Source organism: Lacerta agilis, chromosome 4 (genome assembly GCF_009819535.1).
Source record: "Lacerta agilis isolate rLacAgi1 chromosome 4, rLacAgi1.pri, whole genome shotgun sequence".
NCBI lineage: Eukaryota > Metazoa > Chordata > Lepidosauria > Squamata > Lacertidae > Lacerta > Lacerta agilis.
Genome location: NC_046315.1, coordinates 13,347,342 through 13,365,653, shown reverse-complemented (window position 1 = coordinate 13,365,653; position 18,312 = coordinate 13,347,342). Strand labels below are relative to the sequence as shown.

The 18,312-nt window shown below is 44.6% G+C and overlaps 1 protein-coding gene across 3 annotated transcripts in view; it reads left to right on the top strand.

Moving 5' to 3' along the window:
- The window catches only part of GRM5 (glutamate metabotropic receptor 5), a 217,777-nt gene that overhangs the window by 168,727 nt on the left and 30,738 nt on the right, over nt 1-18,312 (top strand). For all 3 annotated transcript variants that reach the window (XM_033146098.1, XM_033146097.1, XM_033146099.1), the window contains exons 4-7: nt 6,464-6,710; nt 9,859-10,027; nt 10,348-10,474; nt 13,987-14,926. In XM_033146098.1, coding sequence (XP_033001989.1) covers nt 6,464-6,710; nt 9,859-10,027; nt 10,348-10,474; nt 13,987-14,926 — 1,483 coding nt within the window. The remainder of the gene's footprint in view (nt 1-6,463; nt 6,711-9,858; nt 10,028-10,347; nt 10,475-13,986; nt 14,927-18,312) is intronic.

Genomic DNA, 18,312 nt, shown 5'->3' with positions numbered 1-18,312 from the left:
TTTCAGTTTTACACTACACATTTAAATTCAAACATTAGACATAATCATCAATATTTAGGATTCCCTGAATCCTTAGACTTCCCTCCACCCTTCCATGGTTTCCATTTTCAATCTTTTTCAACTGCATCATATATTTTCTCTGTTTTTCTTAAAATAATCAATTTTTACCTTAGTTTTTAGTACATTACAAGCGTTACTTAAATCCTGCCAAAGTTTTTAGTTGTTTACACTGTTCTCTTAGGTAATTTGTACATTTCCCCCATTCCTTATTAAAGTTTCTCTCTCACAGAGAGTGGAAGGTTCAGTCCTGCTCTCTGCAGTGTGTTCGGGAGAAATGGAAAGGAGAGACAGCGTCTCATTGTTTTCCCTTTCCACCTGTATTTTTAATTAACCTTTTGAAACCTTGATTGAACATGAGGGCTGGCACTTGGATTGATTCGGGAGGCGGAGGTTGGCCCAGGTCTAATTGGACCCAATATGAAGTCCTGGATTGGGTCCTGAATCCGATCCAGTGGGTGGGGGGACCATGCAGAGCCATTACAATTATTTTGGTTAAAAACAAACAAACCACCACTCGCAGGTGGTATCTGGTGTACCATTCAATACAGTATCACAATTTAAGCAGCACATTAGCTCTGCAAGAGTGGCACAAGAGGCAGCTTCTCAAGGAGCTCGTAGCCCTTCAGAAGAATCAAATTAAGAAGCAGAATGTACCTGTGGAGAAAAGGAAAACAGTGAATACAGGTAGCTAAGGATGCACCTGCTAGTATTAGGTGACTAGAAATTCCCTGCAAGTGAATGAGTGGGACAGTCAACGAGGGACAGATTGCCACATCTTCCCAGATGCACCCAGATCCTACTTGTGGACTTTTTGTAGACTTCTGATTGGCTACTGTGAGGTGGGCTGAGAAATCAACCTAGTTTTGACAAGCACAGGTTTGTAGCTCAGCTGAATCTCTCGTAGTTGTTGGCTTCTGTGAAGTGTGAAACGGGCCCATCTCAATTTAACTCTTATTCACTTGAGCTTGAATTGTCTGCCTAGAAAACTATCACCAGGCCATCTGCAAAATTACACAGCACAAATCCCAGCAGATCAAAATCATCCCGCTCTTAAAAGAAAATTGAAGAGAACTGTACGTAATAAAATAGATGTTCTCTCTCTCTCTCTCTCTCTCTCTCTCTCTCTCTGTGTGTGTGTGTGTGTGTGTGTGTGTTTTAAAAAAAAACTACCAATGTTGTTTCTGGTTCAAGTTAGATTTCTGTTAAACGACTAGTATAATTAATTACACAGTGCATGCACACTTAATTCTGGGGATGAATACTTTGTTAAAAGTTTTGCATATTGCAACATAATTTACTGCTCAGCATTCCACTTAATTTCAATTAGAATGGATTTTCAGTGCAATCTATTCTCACAGCTATTATGCTGATTATTCTTAATTAGGAGGAGAAATTACCAGAACAAAAAGGTAATATGCCGTTTCCTCCCTTCCTCCCTCCCTCCCTGTAGGTTTCAAATTTTCCCTGGGTAGCAAATGTCCCCTTCTATGGGGGGCGGGGGTGGACAGACAGCTTGAATTTCTTCCACATCCAGGGTTGCACAGAGTACACCTGTTGAAATCAAGGGGCCTAAATTAGTCATGGCTATTGAATGGGTCTACTCTGAGTAAAAGCTAGTTGACTACAGCGATTAGGAAATATGTTTTGTGACATTTGTATTTATTGTTTTGTTGCATGTATATCTTAACTTTCTCAAGGTAGCATGCCTACCCCTCCCCACATATTATCCTCACAACAACCCTGTGAGGTAGGTTAGGCTGATAAATGTTGACTAGTTCAAGGTTACCCAGTGGAGAATTTGAACTCTGGTCTCCCAAGTCATAGCCCAACATTCTTATCACTACAGCAGATTCCATGTACCTTCTCAATTGAGAGCCAGTGTGGTGTAGTGGTTAAGAGCGGTGGACTTGTAATCTGGGGAACCAGGTTTGTGTCTCTGCTCCTCCACATGCAGCTGCTGGGTGACCTTGGGCTAGTCACACTTCTCTGAAGTCTCTCAGCCCCACTCACCTCACAGAGTTTTTGTTGTGGGGGAGGAAAGGAAAGGAGAATGTGAGACGCTTTGAGACTCCTTCGGGTAGTGATAAAGCAGGATATCAAATCCAAACTCTTCTTCTTCTTCAATTTTTAATTTGCAACAACCCTGTGAGGATTATTATTATTATTAAACAAAAAGTCAGTAGGGAGCATTTGAGTCTGAGGACTGTATTAGCTGTTTCAGTCCCTTGTTTTGTAGGTGTCTCCTGTCCCTTTAAATAGCTATGTCAACAGAGGTATGTTTGAATCTCACAGCTTCCCCATCAAGGCTTAAACCTCCCTTCCTGGGCCACGACTCAGTGACAGAGCACATGCACAAGATGGAACAAGATTGTCTTCTCCTGCTCTAGAGAGTAGGAATCGAACCAATGGCTTCAAGTTACAAGGAGATTCCGAGTAAACATCGGGAAGTGCTTTCTGACATTAAGAGCTGCTCGATAGTGGAACAAGCTCCCTCGGGAGGTGGTGGACTCTGTCATGGATGTTTTAGCTAAGATTCCTGCATTGCAGGGGGTTGGATGAGATGACCCTCAAGGTCCCTTCCAACTCTACAACTTTATGATTCTATGCAGAAGGTGACAAGTTGAATCCCCAGCATCTTCAGGCAGGGCTAGGAATGTCCCATGCCTGGAACCCTTGGATGGCCAGCCACTGCTGGACAGTGTAGACAACCCTGAGTTTGATGGACCAATGGCCTGACTCAGAGAACTCGCCTTCCTATGTCTCCCTTCATATTGTGTAGAATATATGAAGTATTGCCTTACCATAGCAACAATTGGAAGGTGGCTGCGTGAAACACTGCAGTACTCTTCATGGTTTATATATGAATGTCTTGATTTAAATTAACGTGCTTCCTACGTCTGTCTGCACTAGCCAGCTTTCCATCGCAGAGCAACTGCAAAAGCATGTTTTGCCACTGACACCCCTGCTAGTTTGAAAAAGCACTGCAGCAAAGGCACTCTTTGCAACCTTCCATAAAGCACATTAATGGCCTCTGTGTTTGTTGTTGTTGTTGTTGTTGTCGTGTGTGTCTGTTTTAATGCCTCTTGGAAGGATCGAGATGGCCTTCAGCAAAACACAAGCTGTTTCTGCTGCAGAGATTCTGCATCTCCCCCAAACAAAAGAGTGGGCAAACAGCATGGGGAGATTTGTATTCCAGCACTGCAGCCTTTGCTCAGTAGGATGAAGGTCTCCCACTCTTCAAAGTGCTTCCAAGAACACCTGTATGATACCACCTCTCTTCTTTCTTCCAACCCCCCCCCACACCTTTTGCATCAAGCCTTTGGCACAACAATCCACTACCTATGGCCTATTGCAATCTTTCAATTCCCATCAGCACTAACCAGCATGGCCAACACTCAGGGATGATGGGATTTGTAGTCCAAAAAATCTGGAGGGTGCCAGGTTGGAAAAGCTTGTTTTACTGTAATAAAGTTTAAGCACATGCAACATATTCCTCCCTTGGCCATTTTTCTCCTCATCCTGTGTGGTCTTCCCTGTGTCAACTAATAGCTCCATCTATTCCCAATGTCCAAGCTCTGTGTGCCTTTTTTGTTTTGTACCTAAAATGGCCATGCACACTAGGGAAGGATCAGCAGGGCCAACAAATCTTTCAAAATGGGGGTTCTTCCTCTCATTTTTATCCCCACAACAACCCAGTGGGGCTGAGAGATTGTGACTGGCCCAAGGTCACCTAATGAGCTTTGTGACCAAATGGGGATTTGAACCCCGGTCTCCCAGCTGGCACTCTGACAACTGCACCTAAACTGGCACTCTGACAACTGCATTCTAAAATGCATTGCATTAGAATGTTAATTTCTCCAATAGACACCTTTTTATGAACACTTTGTCCTAGCATATAATTTTGCAGTGGCGAACTTGGGGATTCCAAATTTAAGCAGCACTCTGTGCAACACCAAATTTCTGCATACACTCCCCCTACCTCTCTTACCTTCTGTTTTACATCATTGTTGTGGATCCCTCTCGGCTCAGTGCCCTGTGAGGGCAATCCAGTTGCTCTCCCCTAAATCCATCTCTGATTTTTGTACACATTATTTCATTGGAGAACCACATTGCAAAATTCAGAGAAGTGAAATATTCACAAGGTAGCTGAGTTTCAGTCAGCATCTTGTCTCGGAAAGTGAGAATTAAGTAGGCTTGCCCTTAAATGTGAACTGCGCCAAATCCCTCCCACAACCCTACCCCCACATCAGAGCACATTGCAATAATCAAACTTTGAGGTTACCAATCCATGCATTTGAACACAGTGGTCAGGCTATCCCAGCCCAAGAATGGTTGTCGTTGTCGTACCAGCTGTAGCTCCTAAAGGGCACTCCTAGCCAATGAGATCCAAGCCCAAAAAGAGCAGGGGAAAGAGAATGCACTTGGGGTTGCCCGGCAACTGGCTCTAGAATGCTGAGCTGCATAAAGAGAACAGAAAGCATTTGAGGTTCTGAGAAAGGAGCATTTGACAAGGCTAATTTCTGGAGCAGTGCCAAAAAAAAAAAAAATGCTGAGTAATAGCAGGGCAAGTTGCAAAGCAAAACACATGGGGGAATGGTGAGGTCCAGGAAGATAAATGAAGGGATGCCCTATATGTTATTAGTGCCACTGAGCAATAAATACACCCTGAATGTAATAGAAGAAGATATAAGAAGTCACTGGAAGGCAATTGCAGAAATACATATATATGTGGAGAAGCAGCGATGGTAACCAAAGTAGAACAACTCTCCAAACTTTGTATCATTCTAGAGACAAAGGAGAAATGGGAGTGCCTAACCTTAGATTATATTTTGAAGCCTTTCAACTCAAACAAATGATGCATATTATTAATGACACACTGGAGATCCTGTGGGTTCAAATGAAATTATTCCGCACCACCCCTTCAATTAATGCTCTGCCCTTGTAAAAATCCTTCCTGAGCATGGATTGGGAAAATACACGCTACATAATTGGAACTTTCTGAAACAACATTCAAACCAAAACACAGCCAGCCACCCATTGAAATCCATATTTCTGCAAGGTATCCAGAATGCCTTCTAGTCCTGTTTTCCTGGTTGAGTTTTAGCTGGCACAGCTCAAGAATGTGGACAAAATGATCGGGTTGGTGCAGGTGACCACATGTGCTCTTGGCGCTTGCCCTTCATAGCTGATGAAAACTGATAAAGAGGGGACAGCTGGTTGGGCCAGGGAGGTGACTAATGCCTCCTCATGAGAGGGAGGAGTCCTGGCTTACTTAAAGGGCCACACCTTGAGAAGGCTTCCCTGGATCCAGAAAACGTAGTCTACTGTTGAGGGGTCACTAATGTCCACATCCTGGGTAAGGTTCTTGAGCACGTGGTTGATAACCAAATCCTGACTCTCCTGGATGAGACTGATTTTCTAGATCCATTTCAGTCAGGGTTTAGACCTGGTTTTGGCATGGAAACTACCGTGTATGATGAGCTGGCTGCCCTGTATTATGTATGAGTCAGGGAAAGTGTGACCCTGTTGATGCTCCTTGATTTCCAGGTGGCTTTTGATACTATTGAATGGTGCTTCCATTTGCTCTGCTAAGTTTTAAGTTCTAGAGACTCCAGCAAGCTGAATGTTGAAGAAAGGAACTCACCCAAAAAATCGTCATTCCCTCCCCCCCAAAAAAGCAAAGAAAGGGAGAAAATAGGGACATGTGGGGATATTTCACAAACTGATGCAGAATTATATAAAGTGATGCTTTTTTCAGGATGACTGTGGGGCCTGAATAGCTTCTTGGAAGAAGCACAAACCCAACACTTTCCTTTCCAGCTGAACACTATTTATTAACTTCCAGCGGAAGGTGTGGGTGAGTTCCCTTTAGAATGACTTATAATGGCCATTGTCCTAGAAGGTCCTTATGTGCTCAGCGGCTCCCACAGATTTCAACAAAAACTATTTGTGCTCGACACCTTTCAAGCCATGGCACGGAGAGACTTCAGTAACACGTGCTTTGACATTGGCCTGCTCCCTCGGCAATCTCACAATATTACGTCGTCATGGTAATATTTTTGGTTGCAGGGAAATCGCTTGGTCCTTCACAGCTAATATGCCAGGGAACATTTTCTTCCAACTGTTCTTTTTAACTAATGTCTTTTGTTGAGATGCCAGCAACTTGGTTTGCAGTCACTTATCGATGAAGCCCATGGGATGACTTCCGTGAAAATAACCGTGCTTTGTCGTCGACCTTGTTGAAGAGTTAATGTTTGTATCCGGTGTCAGAACTGGGTTCCTCCCCCCAAAAAAATTTCCAGTGCCCTAAAAGGGGGTAGGGGCTCCTGTAGATATAAAACTAAAACTTAATTTTATTACCTTGAGCATGCTAACCATTGCAATGTGCTGTGCTTCTCAACAGGCAATTTGACCTTAGAAAAACAACATGTCCAAGATTCCAAGATGGGCTTTGTGATTAACGCAATATACTCCATGGCTTACGGCCTGCATAACATGCAGATGGCACTTTGCCCAGGCTACGCAGGTCTTTGTGATGCTATGAAGCCCATTGATGGACGGAAACTCCTCGATTCTCTTATGAAGGCCAACTTCACTGGAGTTTCTGGGGATACGATCACCTTCGACGAGAATGGAGACTCACCGGGACGGTACTGTTAAATAGCTATCAATCTGGAAAGCATGAAATGCCTTAATTGTTCCTCCATGTCTTAATTGTAACTATTGGGATGTGTGCCTTACTAAATGCCTATCCAGGCATCATTCAACTGTCTAGTGAGAAGCAGGGGTCCCGTACAGTAGCCCCAGACCAGTGTCCATGTGTGTGATGCTCAACCCGCAATATGGAAACGTCTGTGAATGGGCATTATCCACATATTAAGCTGAACGTGATGGGTATCTCTCATGCAGAAGCAGCTTTCTGAGTGGGGCAGAGCTTCTGTACTATCTTCCTGGCAGGTGGATTACCCATGCTTACTGGGAGGGAGAGGATGAAGCGGTGGGGAGGTCGGCAAAGTGTAAATGCACCAGCAGGCGTGCCAGATTGGCTCCATTTGCACCACACCAACCTTCCCACCGCCTTACCCATTCCCCTCTTCCTCCCAGTAAGCAGCACCTGCTGGGAAGCTAGCCTGGTGGATTTCCTCTGCCTCCATGTGAATGAGAGCCCTGCAAATATCTTTTTAAACACACCATGGCTATACCATGGATCGGACTGGCTGATTTATGCAGAAGTCTAAATGATACTTTACTCTCATACTATTTCGGATTCATTTGAATTAGTTGGTTGGCAGAGAAACCTCCGTCAGTGAGTGCTTTTGATCACTTGAAGCGAGCAACAAAAGACTTAAGCTTTTTTCCTTGGCAGGCAGTCAACTAATTTCTCTCCTTCTCTCTGTCTGACTTTCTCTTCCCTCTGAATGCCCAGGAAAAAAGGTCTCACCTCTATTATATATTATCCTCAGCAGGAAAATTATACTTTGGGTCACATAAGTTGTGTGTGCGGGTAAATATATATCAGTATTTCACGGCTTCTGAGAATCACATCATTTTCAGTGTGAAAGTTTTCAAGTGAAACTTACACTGTCTAATACTCCACCTTTCAGTTGGTGATGCAAATAACAGGCAAAAACTCAGCCCCAACGACACCTGCCTAAACCGCCAATTATTTGGAAAAGCCGCACATTCAGATTACACTTTAATAAACCCTTTTAAAGGCCTGTGGTCTCTGAAGCTTATAAAAGGACTAGGAAGATCCAGGCAGGCGAGAAAACACAGTGGCTCTTAGCTAAGTCTCTGCCGTTTGGAGTGTGGACCTCTTACTCATGGTCAGAGAGAAATGATGCTATGATAATCAGCATATAGGAAGATGAGTAGACTTCGCTGGTGAAAGGGCAATGCCATGTTGCGAAGAACCTCCACTTCACACTCTCTCCTTGTTACTAAGTGAATTTCTAATCAGGTGTTCCGGATCAAATTTAAATCCACCCCACCTGTCCTTCTGAGGTCCGTCTGTGATGTCAATCCCCTTTTATTTATAATCTGGGAATCTCTTAGTAACGGGAGTTTTCCTGTCCAGTGGCCGTGGCCGGTTATATCCTCCGCTCTGGGCTTCAGGGGTTAAACTCTTCTTTGCCTACAGTTCGGGGTCTGTCTATCATTAGATCCCTCACTATATCAGTTAGCTAAGCCCTCTTAGCAACTCTGTGGCAATACCAAGGTTTCCGCCCGCTAGCCCCTCCTGAGTGAACTCCAAGACACAAACTATCATCCTGCAGGTCAGTTTTGTCTTTTCCCTGAGTTCCCCTCCTCATGAGCATACATAACTCGCTGGACCCAATAAACGACGATACTTTGTTAGCTCAACAATAACAAGTCTTTATTTCTTTCAGAACATAACGGTTTCAGTGATGCAATCGTTTATAAGCTTAGTTTCATTACAGTGTAAACTCTTTCTTTCAGCATCATATACACATCTTCAACCTATCCTAACCTACCCACCACTATCCTGGCCCCACGCCCTCCTTCTTCCAGTCACCACTCTCTCTCTCTCTAACGGCTGCTCCCTCCTTTTAAAGAGCGGAATGTCCCGCCTCCCACGAGATATCTGCCACTCAAACTGGGGTGCCCATTAACTCATAAAACACCGTGGGTTTCTGAAAATCCCTTAACTTAGGTCCGATTCGTTACACATGTCCTTCTCCATGGTTGATGATGCTCTGCTTTCCAGAATGGCCAGAAACCTACACAGATAGGGCAAGGGGATCGCAAAGATCACATTGGTTTAGGGTAGTATGTGGGATCTCAGTGGGGTTCTGCTCACAGGAACTCTGGATCCAGCCATTAACTTCAGGGGAAGGGTGGTGGCTCAGTGGTAGCGCAGATGACAGTCCCAGGTTCAATTCCCAGCATCTCCAGGAAGAGACAGGAGAAACCCCTTTCTGAAGCCCTGGAGAGCTGCTGACTTCAGTGTAGGCATCATTGAGCTAGATGGACTCAGTATAAGGCAGCCTCTTAAATTCCTGTGTAATGCCTGACAGCATTTCAAGGTTGCATGAATCATAGAACAGCAGAGAACGCCAGTGGATTTTTTTTTTCTTTGAAAAATAGGCATGCATCATTAATGCAGCATATCTTTATCAGAATTTGTAACCCAATGTAATATTTCAAGTTTTTAAACAATGCTTTTATTATGAAGTAGATACATTTTAGCCCTATTTAGTATAGTCATAACAAAATAAAAAATAAAAAAATCCTTCCAGTAGCACCTTAGAGACCAACTAAGTTTGTTCTTGGTATGAGCTTTCGTGTGCATGCACACTTCTTCAGATACACTAGTATAGTCACATTTAATTTTGCGTTGTTTCTGTTGGGAATTTATATTTCCTTGTCTGGATTGCATATGCCATTATGTATTTTGGCTTTTTAATTGTTAATCTCAATATGCAGCATACCTGTGACACAATATGCTGTGGTTGTTTCTGACCAAGGCCAATTTAGAGTATACTCATCAAAATTCTAAGTAGGACTTAGTCAGATACAACCCAATGGGTAGCATTGCACTACATTTTACTCTGAGTAGGCTCACTGAAAGTAATGGACCTCGGGTGGCAGAATGTCTTGGGCTGGTCCTAACAGCGCATACTGTTCTCTGGGACCAAGTTAATTGTGACTCCCAGCCTGAAACCCTGAAATTTTAGCTAAATGGTCTGAGTCTGTATAAGGCAGTTTCCTTACATGGCTGTCCTCCTCAGCTCTGTGTTAAACTCAACTGCATGGTTTGTCCTTTTTGTTCGAAAGGTACGAGATCATGAACTTTAAGAAAATGGGAAAGGACTACTTTGACTATATCAATGTTGGAAGTTGGGACAACGGCGAACTGAAAATGGACGACAATGAAATTTGGGCACAGAAAAATTCTGCCATCAGATCTGTCTGCAGCGAGCCATGTGAGAAAGGAGAGATCAAGGTAAATGAAGGTCCTTTTGAGTTCATGATGCGCTCAGGGCTTCTGGCTCCCGACCAAAGCTGCGCCCCAGCTTTTGGCAAGCGTTGAAAGCTAATCTGGAAATGGGTGAGTAGTTTTAGCTCAAGGGAAGTGTTGGCTGATCATATGGAAATAGCATCCATAAATAGCTTCAGCCCATTTAGTAAAATATACGTACAGGACAGAGGTGTATAAAATGTAGGCGGGGGGGTGGGGGCGGAGGCAGGTTAATTTTTTAAATAAACTGCATAAAGCAAAATATTTTTTGCAGACATTGAAATGTTGATGTGTGTTCTTCTTAGGTTATCCGCAAAGGTGAAGTCAGTTGTTGCTGGACTTGCACACGATGTAAAGAGAACGAATTTGTCTTTGATGAATACACATGCACAGCTTGCGAATTGGGTTCTTGGCCCAACCACGAGCTCACTGGTATGTAGATTATGATCTTACGAATGGGACCTGCAACTAGGGGTGGGATTCCTCCTTAATTCACACTTCCCAAAACAATATGTGGACAGAAGCACATCTACCCATTGAAATCCACACCTCCCTGAGTTATGCAACACCCCTTTCTCCAGCCAAAAACTGTATAGAAAAATGTGCATATAAGGGGAAGGTGTGTGTTATGTGCTGAGCTGAATGTGTGTGGAAATGCACATATTGCTGAAAATAGCGAAGAGAAAGGTGTTCTGCTAGGGGAAATTGGTAGCAAAAAAGAAGTGCTTATTGGGCAAAATTGCATGCAAATATGTATATTAGGAGGAATACGCGTTATAATTCTGATGAATTTTTATAAGGATTAAAATTTAAAAGTACATGCAAACTTGGGTGGAAATGTTGCAAATTGAATTTTAAAATGTGAAACTAAAATTAAGAGATTCACCCATCCCAACCTGGAACAAAATGTTGTGGGGTGTTGTCCCATTCAAGGTCTCAGCCAGCCATTATGTCTTCCAGGAAACTATCTTCTGTTCCTGTCCCCCTTGGTGCCCTATGGAGGAAGGGGCTTCACACTCAGCTTTCTATGGCCCCTTCAGCCAACAGGATTGAACCCTCCGCTCATCAGTTGCCGGGTGGAGAGTTCAATCCTGCTGGGTGCTGCTTGGCAGTGCGTTCCCTGTGGAGAACGTGCAGGCGAAGCAACCTTTGAAGCCAGCAGGATTGGAATGGAGAATTCGGTCCTATGGGGACTGATGCTTCTGCCCTCTCAGCATCTGCTGCCTGAGGCAGCTGCGTCACTCTGTCAAATGGTTGGAGGGTGATGAGAGGGAGCTGAGACTGGGGAATAGAGTCTAGAAGAAGCAGATTCTTCCTTTTCCCAGGATATGGCTGCCTTGGCTGGGTAAACAGGATTCCCATCTTCCATTTTACTTCCTGGGGAGAAGAACACAGCAACGGAATCCAGGGAGGGCATCAGCCCAATACTAGGGGTGTAGGAACCAGAGTCAGAAGGGGAGGTCACCACTTGGTCTTGAAGGACCAGGCAGCACTCCCATCACTGGCAACAGGTACATCATTCCCAACCACGTGAGCATCTGCTGACCCAGCAATCTTGCAAGGCACAAGAGTCTTACAAGTAAGTGTCCCTTGCCTTGTCTTTAAAGGCTTGTCAGGTGGGCGTGCCTACCCATTGGGACAACTCTGATCTTTGCCCTGATCTTGGACTCCTTACACTTCGACCGCTGTCCCCCAACCCATGCAGTCTCACCTTTCCTGCCCTCTAGCCTGAGCGTAGCAGCTGCTGGGATTAATTACCTGTTGCTGACCCTGTTAGGTCTTCTCTGCTCTCAAGTAGGATCTCTTCCTTATTCTCAAGTAAGAAGCCGTGTCATTGTGGTCTGGGCCAGAACTGCGACAATCACTGCTACTTCCCGTGGGGGCTGAATCCCATATTCTTTGTCAGTCATGGAGCAACCAAGACAAAGAGTTACTTCCAGAAGCTTTGGAGGCAAGGATGGAGAGAAGATGCAATTAATTCCACCAGCCTTTGATTTATCTGCAGGCTGTATCGGCATTTCTCATTCTTAATGTCCTCTAAATGTATTGGACATTTGATTTTTGACGTGAGAACAAGGAAGCTTGGTATTTTGGAGTCCGTGAAATGCCTGAAAGGCTTCTATTTAATTGCACTAGACTTCAAAAATGTGCATTTTCCTATAGTTGGAAGAAAAGTATCTAACTTATCTGATGGAGTAAATTAAGGACACCCCTGCTCCCCCCCCAAACCTTCTCCTTTTCCTGGATCACAGTTCAGCCCTTTAGCACTTCAAGTGTAAGCTAGCAAGAAGTTCCCTGAAAAGCAGCCAAAGGAAGACTTACCCTAAGCATACTAATGAGGTGCTGGAGAACAATCCTTGATGTGAAAGCTGAGTTGCCAGCTCAATTCTTACTGTGCTGCCACCAGATTTCACCTAGAGCAAAAACAAAGGTGAATTTGGAGGGTCTTTCTCAAGACAGGACTTTGGAGGAAGCCACTGAGATTGGCGAGCACTTCTCAGAGGGCTTTCACAAATCCCTCCAGACAGATCTAGACAAGTTGATTATCCTCAAAACAGTCCCTAACAGAGAACCAGGTGTGGTGGTTAGACTGTCAAACTAGGACCTGAGAGGCCAGGATTGAAATCCTTGCTCAGCCATGAAGCAAGCTGGGTTAACTCCAGCCAGTCGCTGTCTCTCTGCTTAAGGTACCTCACAAGGATAAAAGGGGCTGGAGGAGAGCCATGCATGCTACTTTGAGTTCCTTGGTAGAAAGGTGTAGTACAAATAAACAATGTACCATTCATGCAGTCTTCAATTAGCCATCACAAAAGTTATTACTCAGTATTCTATATGTCATGACTGGATTCTCTTCATAACTTTTTCTCTTCATAAATGGGAGTACACACTCCCATTTATTCTGCATCCAGTGCACTCCCACCTCTGGTTTGGGAAGCAGCGTACACAAAATAGCCACAATCCATATCTACCATGTATCTGTCATCTCGTTTCTTACTCAATTTTGTGTTTCGATGCATTGTTTCCCCAAAGCAGCTTCCGTCTGTGAATAAATAGTGTGAATATGAAGTAAAGAGTGGGACACGGGTGGCGCTGTGGTCTAAACCACAGAGCCTAGGGCTTGCCGATCAGAAGGTCGGCGGTTCGAATCCCTGCGACAGGGTGAGCTCCCGTTGCTCGGTCCCAGCTCCTGCCAACCTAGCAGTTCGAAAGCATGTCAAAGTGCAAGTAGATAAATAGGTACCGCTCCGGCAGGAAGGTAAATGGCGTTTCTGTGCGCTGCTCTGGTCTGCCAGAAGCGGCTTAGTCATGCTGGCCACATGACCCGGAAGCTGTACGCCGGCTCCCTTAGCTAGTAAAGCGAGATGAGCGCCGCAACCCCAGAGTCGTCTGCGACTGGACCTAATAGTCAGGGGACTCTTTACCATTTACCTTTATGAAGTAAAGTACCAGGCTGGTATAACGTTTAGAGGAAGTTACGGATAGGTACCCGTGTTGGTCTGCCATAGTCGAAACAAAAAAAAAAAATCCTTCCAGTAGCACCTTAGAGATGCACATGAAATCTGAAGAAGTGTATCTGAAGAAGTGTGCATGCACACGAAAGCTCATACCAATAACAAACTTAGTTGGTCTCTAAGGTGCTACTGGAAGGGGGAAAATATTTTGTTTAGAGGAAGGATAAGATAGGAAAACACTGATTCCAAACCCCATAGAGCCATGAAGCACATTGGTTGTATCTCAACTTTAACCTACCTTACAGGGCTGTTATGGGGATAGCCTGTGAGGAAACCATTTATGATGTTCTGGGTCCGTTCTTCTTTTGTGGCCATTGCTGTTTCCTTCCACTTCTGCGCATAAAAAATCCTTGCTGCTTACACAGATGCCTTCAGTTCTTTATTCTGAGGCTTCTTCCTCACTGACTTCTTTTTCCTTCCTCTCCATGCCAGGTTGTGATTTAATCCCAGTCCAGTACCTCCGCTGGGGCGATCCAGAACCAATTGCTGCAGTTGTTTTTGCCTGCTTGGGTCTCCTGGCTACCATGTTTGTCACCGCGGTCTTCATCATGTACCGCGACACTCCAGTGGTCAAGTCGTCCAGCCGAGAACTCTGCTACATCATCTTAGCCGGCATATTTCTGGGTTACCTGTGCACTTTCTGCCTCATCGCCAAGCCTCAGCAGATCTACTGCTACCTTCAGAGAATCGGCATTGGCCTCTCCCCGGCTATGAGCTACTCTGCGCTGGTGACGAAAACAAACCGCATCGCGAGGATCCTCGCCGGCAGCAAGAAGAAAATCTGCACCAAGAAACCTCGCTTCATGAGCGCCTGTGCCCAGCTGGTCATCGCTTTTATCTTGATATGCGTACAGCTGGGCATCATCGTTGCTCTTTTCATCATGGAGCCCCCCAATATAAAGCACGATTACCCGAGCATCAGAGAAGTGTACCTGATCTGCAACACCACCAACCTGGGGGTCGTGACTCCCCTCGGATACAATGGCTTGCTCATCTTGAGCTGCACCTTCTACGCGTTCAAGACCAGAAATGTCCCCGCCAACTTCAACGAGGCCAAGTACATCGCCTTCACCATGTACACCACTTGCATCATCTGGTTGGCCTTCGTGCCGATCTATTTCGGGAGCAACTATAAGATTATCACCATGTGTTTCTCCGTCAGCCTGAGTGCCACGGTGGCTCTCGGCTGCATGTTCGTGCCAAAGGTCTACATCATCCTTGCCAAGCCGGAGAGGAACGTGCGCAGCGCATTCACCACCTCGACCGTGGTCCGCATGCACGTTGGGGACGGGAAGTCGTCTTCTGCCACCAGCCGCTCAAGCAGCTTGGTCAACCTTTGGAAAAGGCGGGGGTCGTCTGGAGAGACTCTAAGGTAACGCTTGCTAATATAGAGGGCTTTGGAGTGCAGGTTTTCCAGGGGCAGCAGGAGAAGGGACAAGAGGGGCCACCCTGAATTTGATCACCCCAGCCTTGCCCTGCATCCCAACAAGGGTGAAATTATTCTGGGTGGTCTAGTTGGATTCTACCGTTAAGATTCAGAATCCATCTTTCAGCCCAACCTGCAACATGTGAGCTGCGTTGAATAATTTAACTTTCAAATTAACTTTATGTTTACTTTATCTTTCTAGATCTGTCCTTCTTTCCCTTTCTTTTTTTCCTCTGTCTCCTTCTTTTCTCTTATCTCTCTCTCCTTCTATCAGCCTTTTCCGCTTCTGTCTATAGCACTGATACAACCCATGCTAGGTCACATCATGATCTGTTTATGACTCCGGAACCACCAGTTGAAGGCAAATAATTTAGTCTTGTGCTGTGTTGAAACCTGTCCTCCGATTTCTTGAAATTATCCTTCCCCTGCAAAAGAAATTTCAATTTCCCCTCATTCATTCTCATGGCACTTTAGAATCTCAGTGAGTTCAGACTTTTGATCTTACTTTATTGTTGTGAGATGTCTGAGGGTGGTGTGTGGAGTTTTTTCCTCTCTCTCTCTCTCTAAATATTTTTCCAGCATTCTGCAGCCTCCCCGGGTGCCCACACTTCCTGATCTAATTGCTTCATCATGTCTTCCTATGAGCTTTAACTGTAGCATGGGCACCAGGGAAGGGTGCAGGGCGCAGGCCACTGGTGAGATGATTTGCAGAATGAATGGTAGGATATACACACAACAACCCTCAACCACCTCAAAAGTATGGTAAAAGCATGAAGCAAGTCCTGTCTCCCCACCCATGAGAGCTTCACTGATCACTTTTTCTTCCCATAATTTTTGAATGCAATTTCTGTTCTCATTAATTGATGGGGAACAGTTGCGCCCCCCCCCAAAAAGGATGAGAAATTTTCAGCACAGCACTAGTTTAGTCTGTTGGACAGAATAGCTAATATAGCACTTCTGAAAGAATAACTTAACATAGCAGTCCTGTAATCTCTTGTTAAGATGGCTGCCTGGCCTTCTGCACATGCTCTTCTGGAAGCCCATTCTTTCTGGGGTGTTTACTTATCCGGTTATTGTCAGTATGTGCATATTGAAACTCAATGGATGAGGCTAGTCCCTGGTGACTTTGCCACCATATTTTTGCTAGGGGATAACAGAAAAGACCCATGTTGTTTTCATCTATCTCCCAAATGCCTGCACTGTTTTTACTGTGTCCTGTATTCTCCTCACAGACACACACCACAGCGATACAGTAACAGCGACCAGTAACAGAAAGAGAGACTGTCATGAACTGTCAAAGCATACCTCCCATGTGACTATTAGCCAATCATATGAGAGGTGTACCTTGACGAACCCCCCCCCTTTTTTTTAAATACACATAGCAACTCAAATCAATATTCCCATTTCAGGAAAATTAAGCATCTAATATCCTTAAAACAGGTACCAGTGTGCCTGCCAGTACCTTCTCTCAAAAAGTCTCAGTAAAAATCCCTTTAAACCCCTGCAATGCACTGGAAACTGTTGGCTCTTCTTGCTGAGTTCCTCACTGCACAGGCTTAAACAATCCTACACTGAACATGCCCTCTTAGGCATGCCCAAGTTCCATTGCATGCCAGGGCTGGTTGCCCACCCTCCCATTCTGAACATAGGAGAGGTACAAAGAGCTTCTCTCTGTGAGTATGTGTGGCGGAGGCTGGTGCAGATCTTTTCCTTCCATCTCTACACCATTTGGTAGCCCTTGGCTCTTTTCTCCTGCTCTTTTATCTGTGGCTGGCATTTTGTGTTGTGCCACATTCCCGCGGCAGCCATTTTGTTACTGACCGCCCCCCCCCCCTCTGCACAAAATTCCAAATGCGCCCAGTGGCCGGAAAAGGTTGGCAACCGTTGATTACACGAGGTAAACCAAACGATAACAGAAATACGTAAAAGTAATAAGTATCACTTGTTTGTATTTGTTCATACTGCCAACATTGCTTCTAAGTGCAGTTTACAATCAGTACATGATTAAAATGCACAATAACAGTTCCCTCAGGGCACTAAAGAAAGCTTAATTAAAACATACAATGAAGCAAGCGATTTAAGAACATGACAATTAAAGCAGTTGGCTGCCCCCCCCCACCAAAAAAACCAACAACCCCCAGTTAAAACAATACACTCAGAATTTCAATTCAAAGGAACGCTGGACTAAACAAGGGTGTCATCAGAAGCCAGCAAAATATTGACGTGGCCTCTTGCATTTCTGCCAGGAAGGGCATTCCACAACACGGGTGCCATGAGTGAAAATGCCAGCCTCTATGTTGCCACAACAGACCCCCTCCAAGTGTCCCTATTTTCCAGGGACAGTCCTGGATCTACAGAAGCCGTTCCGTTTTTTCTGATTCGATCCTGGAAGTTTCCTTAGGACGTCCCTTTTATCATCAGAGAAATGTTGATGAGTATAGTAGGATGTCCCTATCTTTATCGGAGAAATGTTGGAGGGTATGGAAACAAAATAGAAAATTCCTTCCAGTAGCACCTTAGAGACCAACTGAGTTTGTTCTTGGTATGAGCTTTCGTGTGCATGCACACTTCTTCAGATACACTGAAACAGAAGTCACCAGACCCTTAAATACAGTGGTGCCCCGCTAGACAAATGCCTCGCTAGACGAAAAACTCGCTAGACGAACGGCATTCGTCTAGCGGAAGCTGCCCCACAAGACGGAAAATCTTTTTTTTTTTCGTTTAGCGGAGCGCGGCTGTCATTGCCGCTTCGCTAGACAAAAAAACCGCTAGACGAAAAAATTCGTAGAACGAATTATTTCCGTCTAGCTGGGCACCACTGTATAGTGAGGGAGTGGGGAGGGGTATTACTCAGAAGGGTGGTGGGAATGGGTGATCAGCTGATAGGTGTGGAAAACCTGTTGACGACTCTTAACGGCTGCAATTAGTCCTAAAGGAAAAAGCAAGGGGTGAGATGGCTAAAGATAGCTTTGTCATGTATAATGAGATAAGAATCCAATGTCTTTGTTCAGACCAGGTTTCTCCATGGTTTTAAGTTTGGTGATTAGGGTATGGAGTTATGCACCCCACCAAGCGAAGAAGATAAGTAACTATACAACTTTTAGAAGACATCTGAAGGCAGCCCTGTATTGGGAAGGTTTATTATTATTATTATTATTATTTTTAAAAAACTGTTTAATGTTTTATTATGTTTTTATATATGTTGGAAGCTGCCCAGAGTGACTGGGCAACCCAGTCAGATGGGAGGGGTGGTATTATTATTATTATTATTATTATTATTATTATTATTGAATAGGGTGACCCTTATTTTCATTGGAGAAATGTTTGAGGGT